Source organism: Mixophyes fleayi, chromosome 1, assembly GCF_038048845.1.
Source record: "Mixophyes fleayi isolate aMixFle1 chromosome 1, aMixFle1.hap1, whole genome shotgun sequence".
Classification (NCBI taxonomy): domain Eukaryota; kingdom Metazoa; phylum Chordata; class Amphibia; order Anura; family Limnodynastidae; genus Mixophyes; species Mixophyes fleayi.
The window spans coordinates 70,968,587-70,983,464 of NC_134402.1; the positions used below are offsets into that span (position 1 = coordinate 70,968,587).

The following is a 14,878-nucleotide window of genomic DNA, read 5'->3' on the forward strand; positions in this document are numbered from 1 at the left end:
TCTATATTGACTACATAGCAATTTATAATATAAAATATATTGATAATATAAAAAAAAATGTTTTTGTTTGCAGGGCCTGATTAAGGGTTCCAGCTGCACTAGGCTAATACACCAATAGCGCCCCCTCCTCCCCAATGTATGGGCGTATACAAATACTCCTGTAACTAGACAGCTAATATTTTAGTGCCTTGGGCAAAACAGAACACTGGCACTGGCTCCCTGCGTACTTTGGAGGTGGGGGGAGGGAGTGGGGTACTGCCTCTCAGTGGTTACGCATCACCGGAGGGGATGTGTGTAGAACTTTAGAAGTACAATGCTTTTCTCCAACATGGTGCTGCACTCTCCTACCTGTTGCTGCTTTGACTACCTGGTGCTGCCGCTGGAGTCTTATGTTCTGTTGCTGCTTGGCCGGATCCTGGAATGTTGGGGCCCTGTTTGGAAAAGAAATTGTTACAATTCACCTCCTGGTAAGTTGAGCAGTGAGTGAACAATCTAGTCCTCCCTCCCCACAACCACCCGGACATTAAATCAGTAGTTTTTTCTGTTTAATAAACATGCCTCCTTCCACTCACTCAGTTCCAGAATTTAATTAATAACATTTACATGTAATAAATATGCCCATTAACCTCCAAATAGTCCAGACATTAAATTAAATTAATAGCTCCCACTATTTAATAATTAGGCCTCCTTCTCCCTAACCAGCCCAATATTAAATTAATAATATTCCCATTTAATAAACAGACATACTACCCCATCAGCCCAGACATGGAATTATTCCTCCTCACCAAATCCTACATTAAATTAATAACCACCACATTTAACAAACAGACCAATTTCACCCTTCAACAGCCCCGACATTAAATTATTAACATTCCCATTTAATACAAAGGTCTATTTCCCCACCAGCCCTGCAATCAAATGATTTTAGCTCACCCCATATTTTATAGAGATTATTATTGCTAATGAATATTTTACTGATTTACGTTTTATATTACTTATGTTTTTATAGTATGTATCATATATTTATGCACTCCAAAGAAAATCCCCACTTCTCTCCAACACTCAGCCACCTGAATTTCCCTCTATTGTCTCCAGACACCTTCTCATATTCTCTCCAGAGCCCCCTCCCCATTATCTCAAGACCTCCCTACTTTCTCCAGAGCCCCATTCTCTCCAGACCCCCTCCCCCCATTATTTCCATTCACCCCTAATCTCTCCAGTCCCCACCCCCATTCTCACCAGACCCACCCACACTTTCTCCAGGCCCCCTCCTCTCCAGACACCCTCCCCTTTCTCTCCAGCCTGCCCTCCTGTTCTCTCCAGCCCCTATAGTAATTTAATTACCTTATTGCTCCTGATCTTCTCTCTGCTTTTTCTTTGTGTATTATCTTCCTGTGTCTTCTTTCTGTATCATCTTTCATTAAGACTCCTCTTGTCACCTTTATTGGGAGAGCATCCTGACATCATGTTTACATGTCAGGAAGCTGTGGTGAGCAGGGAGCCAGTGTGCCGGCTCTCTGTTAATGGGCAAATACAGCCCTGCGATGCTGCCTGTGACATGCACCACATCAAGCTTCGGTGGCATGTAACGGACGGGCGAGTGTTGCCGTAACTAAGGCGGCCACACGGACCGCACCGCCCTAGTTATAGCCCTGTTCAAGAGTATTCTCCAGCATTCAAATCCTCTCTTACCTGTTCTTGCAGTATTAATCCTGCTGGTCTTTCTTGCTTGTTCTTACAGCCTTGTTGTTGTTTGGCTGATTTCTGGAAAGTCTGGGTCCTGTTTTGAATAAATGCAAAAATTGTATTATAATGCAAAATGCTAACAACCCCTGAATGATTAGGCCCTTTACTTCAAACACAACACTCCAGATAAAACTACCCCTAGCACAGGCATACTAACTATAGACAATAAAATATATGTTCATTTTTGTCAAAGAGCTATAAAATATATATATCAAATACAAGCTGCTCTATTTTTTAAATGCTCCGTCCGGCCATTTCATTACTCCCTTTAAGCAATATCAACTCTTCCCTTCAATCGTTTCATCAGCCTCTTCATCGCTCCCCATCAGCCTCTTCATCGCTCCCCATCAGCCGTTTCATCAACTGCAATACTACCAGTTATAATGTAGATAGGTGGCATGTGCTCTGCATTAGGTAAAGATAGGTGGCATGTGCTCTGCATTATAGATGGGTGGCATGTGCTCTGCATCAGGTATAGATGGGTGGCATGTGATCTGCATTAGGTATAGATGGGTGGCATGTGCTCTGCATTAGGTATAGATAGGTGGCATGTGCTCTGCATTAGGTATAGATAGGTGGCATGTGCTCTGCATTAGGTATAGATGGGTGGCATGTGCTCTGCATTAGGTATAGATAGGTGGCATGTGCTCTGTATTAGGTATAGATAAGTGGCATGTGCTCTGCATTAGGTATAGATAGGTGGCATGTGCTCTGCATTAGATATAGATAGGTGGCATGTGCTCTGCATTAGGTATAGATGGGTGGCATGTGCTCTGCATTAGGTATAGATAGGTGGCATGTGTTCTGAATTAGGTATAGATAGGTGGCATGTGCTCTGAATTAGGTATGGATAGGTGGCATGTGCTCTGTATTAGGTATAGATAAGTGGCATATGCTCTGTATTAGGTATAGATAGGTGGCATATGCTCTGCATTAGGTATAGGTGGGTGGCATGTGCTCTGCATTTGTAATAGATGAGTGGCATGTGCTCTGTATTAGGTATAGGTGGGTGGCATGTGCTCTGCATTTGGTATTGATGGGTGGCATGTGCTCTGCATTTGGAATAGATGGGTGGCATGTGCTTTGCATTTGGAATAGATGGGTGGCATGTGCTCTGCATTTATGAAGTCTGTGTAGGGAAAGTTATGCACTTTACACATTTGCATTTAGTGTGGGACCTTCCGCACTCCATATGGGTTTAAAAAGAAGGTGTGTGTATTTTTTTGGCAATGCCAGTGAGGAAGGGAGAGGTGGTGGGAAAGGCAATGATGGCAGAGCTGGGGAAGTTCAGAGGGAGAGTTCAGTAGAACAGAATGGGAAACCTAACTTAGTTTTAACATCCAATAGCTTCAATGTGTGTTTTTATCCTCTTATATCAACACGCTAGTAATCATTAAGTGTAACGACTTCCAAACCTCCTCCCTCCAACTCACTGAAAACAGAAAAAGGAGAGAGACATACCCTATTCCAAACCAAGGGCATTATATCATGATAAGTATAAATTATGACTTTATGATCTTTTTCTCGCTTTATTATTTCTAGCCTGAATTTAACTAATTAAAAATGACTGTAATTAGTTACCACATTATCACATACACTGCTTGTATTCTGCTTTTTTTTATAACAAATCTATACATTTTTATATGTTTGTGTAAAACAATTAATCTCATTATTTAGCTTTGGCATAACTGAAATATCCTCACAATGAGTCAGACTCTCGGTTACAGTACAGCAGTAAGTTCCTACAATTTTCCATCGAGATCTATAAGATTATGATGACAGAATGTATTGTATAAGGTTATTTATATTCCAATAGAGAATAGCTCAGGTTAAGTCCCATAAAGTAAACATGTCTGAAATAATTTGGCGAAATAAAATTTGTTACTTTGCCAGATGATATCAGACTGTATAAATAAAGGATCTCTCTGGACTTTATTTTGCAGGTGTGGTTGTAACTACAGTGTGACAGATTGTTCATGAGTAAACCATGCTCCACTCCACAGTGCAGGAACAGCAGTCCGATCATTCCATTCAGTTAACAAATTGTGGCAGCATGGTGGTTAGTGGTTAGCACTTCTGCCTTACAGCACTGGGGTCATGAGTTCAATTCCCGACCATGGCCTTATCTGTGTGGAGTTTGTATGTTCTCCACGTGTTTGCGTGGGTTTTCTCCGGATGCTCAGGTTTCCTCCCACACTCCAAAAACATACTTGTAGGTATTGCTCCAATGGGGCAGGGACTGATGTGAGTGAGTTCTCTGTACAGCGCTGCGGAATTAGTGGCGCTATATAAATAAATGGTGATGATGATGAGTAAGAATTTGACTTGCTTGTGACAACATGCCCTCCTTCAAGGCTTTGGGTGGACCACCGTTTAAATTAAATGCCATATCTAACAGCTCTATATAATATAGAAAAAAATACCCCCTAATGTAAATTCTAAGGATATTATAAGTTACAGAGGAGTTCCATTACCATGTACAAATTACAAGATTCCAGGTTATGTAAATTCAGAATAATAGGGGGTACTTTATTCCATATAATGCACAAGTTTTAATAAAAATAAATCTATTCCTTACACACATATCCACACTCACATAGACTGTCACACAGACTCACAATTACACCATACTTGGCTATAATTGAAAAATAATTTCAGGGGCAAGTAATAGGCAGGCGTGGGTCGTGATCTGCTCCCACCAAGGGGCCTTTTTACTTCACCCGTGGACATATCTAGTGCCACCCAGGGGCATTTATAATACCACCAGGTAGAAACTATAGTGCTGTGTGCAACATGCTGCCAGAGGGGGTTTGTGTATGGGTGGCACACACCAGATTCTGTATCATGTACAAGGGCAGATGGAAATCTAGCAAGGTTGCATTAAATGGGTGATGTTGCATCATCATGTGTTAAACACAAATGGGCAAGCCGACAATTTAGGGGACACAACAGGAACTTAGCCTACCCAGAGCTTCCAGGAAATCTCCCAAAGTTTCAGGAGTCTCCGGACATTCTAGGAGAGTAGTCAAACTATGAATATACGAACATAGTAAGTGACATTGTGTGTCTGTGGTCCAGTGTCTGGGAGCAGCACATGAGGATGTGAGGAGGACAGACAGAGGTGTATAGCTGACATGGAGACAGGAAGAGGAGAAGAGGCACTAGAGGAGGAGAGATGGACAGACAGGAGGGGAAGGACTGTGCAGGAACAGTTGCTGAGAATTACTGGCCAGGCCTACTCAAACTCATTGACTACCTGCTTCATGCCACTGACTCCTGCCCTACAGACACAGGATGACCAGTGTGTACACTGTACCTCACATACACAGAAGGACAGCTGGGAACCTGTTTGCAGAAATTCAAGGAGAGCCATGCATTGTGATGGTAGGTATAGCATATACGACAGGTTGAGGATCTAGTGCCTGTACCAAGTGGATGGGAATAGCAGACTGACGCTATTAGGGTGTGATAATAGGAGTAAGTGTATAGGAATTACAGAGATTGAGTGACTGTGTTAGCTTATAGGAAAAGCAGAAAGCAGTGTATGACAGGATAAGGAGATGTGATAATATACAGTTTATAGCAGTGATGTGCAGCCCTCCTGCCTTCAAAGGGGAAGCACAGAGGAAGGAGGGAGAGCACAGTGCCCTCCTTCCTCCTCCTCCGGATATGACCTTCCTGCACCGTGCTCAGATGGTCACGTCACGTTGTGATAAGATCAGAACCAGCCGGCTGGGGAGCCGCGGGTGAAGGCTCGGCAGCCTGGTGCTGGCCCAAGTGCCACCTGTTGCCCATCACTGGTTTATAGGAATAGAATAAAGGACATGGTTAATAAAAAATATAGAGAATGTTCTTTACTAGCAAAGTAAAAGCATCCAGTAAGACAAAACAACCAGTCGAGGAATAGCTGTGATTGGTGTAAAGCAGGATCATCTAATGAAATGTTTGGTTGCTGTTGGTTTTATGACATATATATGTTTGCACCACTCTAGTAAATGTCCCCCAGTGGCTGTAATGAATATATAGTAATGTGAGTTAGATTATTGTTAGTTATGGTTAGGATATAATGGATATATATGGAGAACAGAAATGACATGTTTAGATTGTAGTCATAGTACCAACAAATAAGAATAGAATAGAGGACATGAATAGGATTGACAGACAGACTCTAACAATGACTGACACAGGCTGACAATGGTACTGACTGACACTGACCACAACCTCCTTTGTTGCTGCTCTTCCAGGGACGGATGTGTCGCTACAGCCGCCATCACCTGCACAACAAAAAAGTTTAGCTCCGCACCAGGTTATGGACCATCCTCTCTAGACACACTATTAAATGAATGTGTACCATTTATGAGGGGGTGCTTCTTCCAACATGTATGGAATCATTTAAAAGAAGAAAGGTCGGACACGGAAGCACTCCAGTCATTTATCTAATAGAGTATCAATAAAAATTAAATCTTTATTAATAACTATTAAAAAACACTCATTTGTACATTGGTGACAGGTGAAATATCTTAAAAAAATTTATATGTAGAGGTGAAAAAATAAAGGAAGAAATAAGTGAATTTGAAATTTGGACCCTGGGGAGGGACTGATCCCATCAGGTCAAGATTACACTTATGACAGCTCCACTTATTTCTCAGCTTGATTTTCGACTCCTCCTGGTTCCTCTGTGCCGACAGCATGGTCATTGAGACACATTCACAACAGTTTAGGGTGCAGGGAGCAGTGCACAGTCTGTGAGAAAACAGAAAAATAGCAACTCCTCTGCTGCTGCTCGCACCTTGCAGGTGACTTTCCCAAGGGCCGGTGATTCCCGCAGATGACTTGGTGCTGCTGGGAGTATCTGCTGGCGACGGGCCCCCTGATGAGTCCCCGCCCTTTACGTTAGTACCTCCTGATGGCGTTCCTGCGCCTGCCGTATATGCTCAGAGAATGGGGCCGCCAATTTTTATGTATCTTAATCATAATTAAAATATTTGCCACTCAAAATTCATATACGTAAAACTGCAATTTTGCGAGGGTAGATTTATGACCTATGTAAGGACCCCCAAATTGCAGACTGTTTTAATTGAAGCCCTCTATGTGAAGTGTAAATAAAATCTCATATTATTTTTTCCATAGTGTCAACTAAATTTTGATTCCTTTTAAAAAGTAAGTGTTTCTTCTAAAGTGCACTTAGCATACAAATGAAAATGAGCAGGATATTATTTTCCAACAAGTCATACAATCCATAAGATAAAAGGTCTGGCTGGTATTTATACACACTGCCTGGAAGCAATTTTCACCACATTGCAACATCATTACATAATGCAGACAATAATAAGGACATATTATACAAATGAATCATGTTTTCTTTTCTGTTCTGATTATCCAGTTGGGGATGTTGCCAGGTATTTCATTCAGTAATGTTCAGTTGAATTGGTGTTCACATATTTTATTAGATCCTATATATTACTAGCACAGTATTGTAGCAGCTAGAGAAGACAAATCTAGCCAACATCAAAATACTGCACCACAAACTTCAATAGAGTAAGTACAGTAGTTCACACATTGTTAACATAACAGTAGAAAGTATTTATGGCAAGCTATGATAATAGAATATTCAATAGTACTGTAAAACACAGGCAATGCAATCAACATTGTAACAATGCCCTAACAATACATACCATGAGACCAAGACATATAAAGACTCTGCTCACATAAGCTGGGAGTAGCTAATATAATTGATTGAAGAGGGAGAATTGTAATACATTCCCGACCTGCTGCCTATAGGTAGCACAATTATGGTGAAGTTGTCTTATTAGATATCTTCTGTGCACTCCCCAACTCATCATGTCGTATTACCATTCCATGTGTTAACCACTCAATATGCCTCTGATGGCGATAATAATATAACTTTTGTTGCCTCCCAGTGCTGGGGTCATGAGTTTAATTCCAACCTGGGCCCTATCTGTGTGAAGTTGCAGGGATTACTGTGACCGATTACAAATTCTCTGTACTGCATATGTATTACCCTGTGTAATAGGAGTGATCCTATATAAATATACCATAATAATAATAATAATAATATAATAATAATAACTTTTGTACCACCATTTGCTTGTATTGTTTGACCAGCACAAGAGCATCTTACACAAGTCAGTTCCACAAAATGTTCACCTTGCACCAAAGGGAACAAATCAGGAATGATGAAGATAATGAACTGCTGAATGTATTACAACTTGACCGGTCTTTGGAGAAGTGGCTAAAATATCACAGGGGAGTAAGGGCGCATGCAGGGGGGGTTTCTGGGTCTCCAGAAATCCTTCCCTTCGCTAACTAAATGCCCCACATAGCGGCACTGTACTATACAGCAGTACTTTACAGCAGCAACACTATCTGCTGACGCTTCTTTGACAGCGCTGCGGATGCTGTATAGTACAGTGCTGCCGAAACAGAGTTTCTTTTTGTGTTTTTTTTGGGTGGGGGGTGTGCCCCTGGGGAGGGTCATCTTCCGCATGTTTGTAGCCATTTGTGGTGACCTAGGGTTTCCTGTAGCAAAGGGCAAAAAGCATCTGTTTCACAGCCCATAGGGATTTCTTTCACTACACTGTATATATTACAGGGGTATTCCTGGCTATATATCAAATATCACAGTGGTACATGTAACTCGGGATGGCGCTAACAGAAAAGTAGTTTATTCAATATTTTTTTTTCATTTTGTATCTGTTTGAAATGAATAAGACTATTGCCCTGTCCCCAGAAATAAATATTATTTTCTCGTAGGGGACAGAAAAGGTAGATCTATCTCTTCTATATCTATCTCTAATGTTATATTTTGTAATGACAGCTCAAATCGGGCTTCCAATTCCACACATTGGTCAGCAGAATGTGGACCCGCAGACGGATAAATAAATCTCATCAGTCTACACAGCTTTTGCTCTCGCAGCGGAGAATTGCTCAACTGCCACAATTATTAAATAATATAAATAACAGTAAATCACAGCAAAACGTTATTTCATATTTCAATAACAGGCCTCCCCACCTGACGCCTTCAGTCATCTTGTCAAATGATGGTTTATAAACATTCTGTTGGCTTACCACTGTCTTACATATGTATAGTTATTCCTAGGTATTGTGATACTTCTTTATGTGTGCACTGTTTTCCTCATTGTCCAGCACTGCAGAGCACGGAGCACTTTACAAATAGAGGACGATAATAATAATAATTGGTTTATTTGAGTCTCTTGCTATTTTCCTATGAATTTGTCCTGTTTCGGATATGAGGGTCCTTTTGGGAGATGACTGTCTGTAATATCTTTCTGTGCACATATTATTTTTACCTTCCAGGTACACCTATTGTTTTAAAAATATTTGTGACCTTGGTTTGTTTGTTTTTTGTTATACAAGTGCCACCATTAGAGTGAAACATATACATGACAGGGGATAATGTAATACAACGCATCACTAACCTATCAAAATAATCTTATAATGTGTGAATTTGATAATATTCAAATGCAGTTGACAATGTTTAAGAGTAATTTTAGTAGTGAAACTTTACTATATATTTATAAACTTTTATTTATACATATATAAAATTACAAAATAATAGGGTAAATGGATTTATTGCTCATACAGTACAGGCAAAATATCATGCAAATATATACTGCTATGCTATGGGTCTCTAATAAACTGTTAATGTAAAAGGCCCCAATAGAATTGTTATATGTTCATTTACAATTCTTTTTGCCTAGAAATTAAATATAATTTTAATTAGATAAGAGGGAGCTTCTATAAATTCCATTTTATCATCTTCATATTTTTCTTGTGATATATTAATGGAATATTTTGTTATTATTTCCAATGGGTTTTAGAAATACTTAATAATTAGTGTGTCAGAGATTGTCTCAAATGTACCAGCTACCCAAGCATTTAGTTTAAGAGAAAACAGCTTCTTTATTGCAAATTGATAATGTGAGTAACAATGATGAGATACAGTGTATTAAAATCAGGATAACAATAGAAGTATTCTGAGATATAGACGTAGAAGTCTATTTAGGATACACAGCTCAGTATCACTGAGCACAGGATACACAGCTCAGTATCACACAGCACAGGATACACAGCTCAGTATCACTGAGCACAGGATACACCGCTCAGTATCACACAGCACAGGATACACAGCTCAGTATCACACAGCACAGGATACACAGCTCAGTATCACTGAGCACAGGATACACAGCTCAGTATCACTGAGCACAGGATACACCGCTCAGTATCACACAGCACAGGATACACCGCTCAGTATCACACAGCACAGGATACACAGTTCAGTATCACACAGCACAGGATACACAGCTCAGTATCACTGAGCACAGGATACACATCATCATCATCACCATTTATTTATATAGCGCCACTAATTCCACAGCGCTGTACAGAGAACTTTCTCACATTGAGGCTTACAGTCTAAATTCCCTAACACACACACACACACACACACACACACACACACACACACACACACACACACACACACAGACTAGGGTCAATTTGTTAGCAGCCAATTGACCTACTAGTATGTTTTTGGAGTGTGGGAGGAAACCGGAGCACCCGGAGGAAACCCACGCAAACACGGGGAGAACATACAAACTCCACACAGATAAGGCCATGGTCAGGAATTGAACCCATGACCCCAGTGCTGTGAGGCAGAAGTGCTAAATGATATTGAACAGCTTCCAAGGCCCAGATATGTGGGACACAAGTACAAAGATACGACAGGTAACCCATCAAAAATGTTTATCCCAAACTATACCATCTATATGGTGTAAAACCTGCATGTTATCTCTAACAAAACTGAAGAATTAACCAACTGAATCCTGCAGCTACCAGTCAGACCACCAGGACGTTCACTGAGCAATCCAATACCTACTACAATAAGTCTACCTTACACACGTAAGGTAAATGTTAAAATGCAGATGTAACTGGATGGTCAACTACCGGGTATTCGGCATTATCTCTAAAAGGACAGACCCCTTAGATGAGTAAGATTAGGGGGAGATTATAAAGGCCCTAATTACTGTGAGTGGACAACATAACTCTACATCCACTGGCACATTACTCCTCCATCACAGCAACCAAATTATGACCAGGAAAAAAAAGTTTAATGGTCCTTTAAAGCTCCTTAATGAGAATATGGGTATTCATGTCTACAATCAAGAAACATCCATGAACAGAAGAAGGTGTAGAATGGAGAACAGTTAAATCACCAAACTGCTCCCTCTTCTAAATATGCATTTAACTACATTGATACTGCAGTGATAATACAATATGGTAAACGTGGTTGGGCACATTCACCAACCCCCCCCCAACTTCTTCAAGGTGCTAATTACTATTCGGTAACGTGAGCTGGTTCCTGACTCGCTACTCATACTCCTGCTGTGCCATTTACTGCTACCCACAGGTGTTCTGAGCCTATAGTCAGCCTTGTTTACGATGTGCTTTATACTGATGGGACCTCACAGTTTTTTGTATTTTTTTTTAATTTATTTAAAGTGTGTTTTCATACACTAATTTTTTTAGATTTTCATTATTTCAGGAAACTCTTATATTCACATGAATCTGTCACGGTGACTTTATGACCTCGTACACTTCTGTACATTGTCCACTCACCTGTATATTTTACACAGCTCAGTATCACTGAGCACAGGATCACCGCTCAGTATCACACAGCACAGGATCACCGCTCAGTATCACACAGCACAGGATACACCGCTCAGTATCACACAGCACAGGATACACAGCTCAGTATCACTGAGCACAGGATACACAGTTCATGATCACACAGCACAGGATACACAGCTCAGTATCACACATCACAGGATACACAGCTCAGTATCACTGAGCACAGGATACACAACTCATGATCACACAGCACAGGATACACAGCTCAGTATCACACAGCACAGGATACGCCGCTCATGATCACACAGCACAGGATACACAGCTCAGTATCACTGAGCACAGGATACACAGCTCATGATCACACAGCACAGGATACACCGCTCAGTATCACACAGCACAGGATACACCGCTCAGTATCACACAGCTCAGTATCACACAGCACAGGATACACAGCTCAGTATCACTGAGCACAGGATACACAGCTCAGTATCACACATCACAGGATACACAGCTCAGTATCACACAGCACAGGATACACCGCTCAGTATCACACATCACAGGATACACAGCTCAGTATCACACAGCACAGGATACGCCGCTCATGATCACACAGCACAGGATACGCCGCTCAGTATCACACATCACAGGATACACAGCTCAGTATCACACAGCACAGGATACGCCGCTCAGTATCACACAGCACAGGATACGCCGCTCAGTATCACACAGCACAGGATACACAGCTCAGTATCACACAGCACAGGATACACAGCTCAGTATCACACAGCACAGGATACACAGCTCATGATCACACAGCACAGGATACACAGCTCAGTGTCACACAGCACAGGATACACAGCTCAGTATCACATAGCATAGAATACACAGTATATATATATATATATATATATATATATATATATATATATACACACAAGTTAACCCGCGCATGATACTCATGCATTCTAGTCAAATCAAGCTATTTAAGGTGTTAAAAAAGGTTCTTGTCATGCATTTGGGCCATAGCCCAGGCCTCAACCACCAACCACTCCCCACTGTCACCCCCGGCAACCACCAACCACTCCCAACTGTCACTTGTCCTTCAAGAAATATATATATTTTTTTTTTAAATCTTTATAAACACTTTTAAAAATTAACAAATTAAATTAACAAATTAAAAACATTTTAGTATACCAAATTTCAGCCCTTTCTGAATTTTTTTTACCACACACACTAAGAATTTAGTAGGTCAGTGTATAACTCCGCCCAGCAGGTGGCGCTGCAGCTTGGTTTTATTTTTTCCACACACACACAGACAGACAGACTAACACACGCCACTAGACATTTATATATTAGATATATATTATAGATAAAAGCTTCCCAGATTCATTGGTCATAAATTGCCCCCTACACGCTAGTCTTTTATTCTGATTACTGCAATTAAAAATGAAGCAAATACAAGAAGCTAAAGCATGGTTTAAATTTAAAATACATATAACATATAAGAGGTAATTTGAATTAAAGGTCACAGGTAGACACTTTATTGTGAGACTGAACAGTGTACTGTGCTTTGCTTTCTCTCCAGCATTAAACAACTTGACAGATACGGGCAGCTGATCCTGATGAACGCCTCTGCCGCAGACACTGGGGAGTTTAGCTGCTGGGCCCAGCACTGTGACAGTCTCGGATGCAAAAAGGATGAATCCAAGACTGGCTCCACATACATTTTTTTCACAGGTAACAAATAACCTCAGCCTAATGTGGTGTGAGATTCATACACGTCACATCCAAGCTTTCACAGTTCAATATTTGACATTAAGGCAGACAGGTAAAACGGATGCAAAATGTAAAATTTGGTTCCTATTTTGAAGGATGTATGCATGATACACATATAAGTGTATATTTGTGCTGCACTAGGTCCTTGAGAAATCAGTAGAGGAAGATTTACAATTAGGGACGCACACTGTTAACTGGTATATAAGGGATGTAGTCGATATGGCGACAATGAACCATATGATAATCATAATGTCGACACAGTTAAAAGGTCAACATTCAGAATGGTGACACGTTCGTTATGTAGCTATAGTTAAAACGCCAACATTGTGAATTCCGAAAGGTTAAGTTGATGATAATGTCGACAGAAAGCATTAAATTTAAAGTGGCAATGCCTGCATTTTAGCCGGTACTACCTAATAATAAAAAATTAACAAGGGCCCTCTTGATTGTCAACAGTTTGGTGTCAACATTTTAAATGTTGACATTTTCATTGTTACCATATTGTACCCAACCCAGAATACAACACCAGTCAGCATACATGGAAGTTTGGTGACACAAGTGCTTGGTGCTTCAGAAATTATTCAAGCATGGAGAACTTACTTCATAACTATGCTAACAGAGGCAATCACTGGCTTTAAAGTGCATCTACTCTACACCTCTGGAGGCAGCCATCTTTAGGACTCAACCAATATTTAAAAGAATGCAGCGCTTAGGATCTCTAGTAACCAGTGACATCACTAAGGCAGTAAACGACCAGACTTCTTTAGGGTACTGGTTCCTAATCAATTGATGATAAGCTGTGTTCTCATGAATATTGCTTCAGCTTAACAAGAAAAACTTCCTCCAGTGATTGTGTGACAGGTGCTCTTTAATGCAAGAAGTTTTGTCAAGTGAATGATAAATTAATTAACCCTATAGAACTACCAGATCCTTTAATATCTGGACTTAGTACTGCAGAATCTTGCACAGTTTAAATAATTGTGTTATAAATCCATTCTTCCAAACTCTGCAGCTATTTATTTTTACATAAATAAATATGTTGTGAAACATTTTGAAATTTGGTTGTCGGGAGGGAGGACGCCTTCATATCTGTATTTGGATGAGCAAATGGGCGTGATTGCATTTGGAGTTATGTGTTTGGGACTCTGCACGTGTGTGTGGTTTGAGTGGTTGGTTTGGGGGGTTTGTGCATTTGTGCTAATTTTGGGATAGCTGAGTGGGTGTGGGAGAGTGGTGCTAATGTGCACTTGGGATGCACTTGTACATATATTTATTAGGGGTGAGACAAGGAGTGGGCATTCTTTCATAGCCGCTGTATTGGTTATAAGCAGCACTGAATATGATTGGCCCCGGCAATGTGTGAACGGGACCCTACTGTATACATTAAATGGTGGGGTCCCAGGAGACCCCCACTGGAGGGTGAGAGGGATGATAGTTAGGACAAAATATGATTAAAATGATAAACGCCTTTAACTAGGTAAGTGAACCTGCAGGGCGTGGGAGAGAACTATACTGAGCATTACAGCTCCTCAGAAACAATGTATATACTGTATGAGGCCTACACTGGCTGGAATCAGGGAGGAGCCACTACTTAATACAACCTACCCCATGGCAGATGTGGTCACGCCTAGTGACGTATGTGGCCCTGAAAAACATATATTCCAAATTAGCTAATTAATAATTT

The 14,878-nt window shown here is 40.7% G+C and overlaps 1 protein-coding gene across 1 annotated transcript in view; it reads left to right on the forward strand.

The window, feature by feature from the left end:
- Positions 1–14,878, forward strand: part of PDGFRL (platelet derived growth factor receptor like) — a 97,826-nt gene that overhangs the window by 64,703 nt on the left and 18,245 nt on the right. Inside the window, exon 3 of the mRNA XM_075196441.1 lies at positions 13,004–13,155. Coding sequence (XP_075052542.1) covers positions 13,004–13,155 — 152 coding nt within the window. The remainder of the gene's footprint in view (positions 1–13,003; positions 13,156–14,878) is intronic.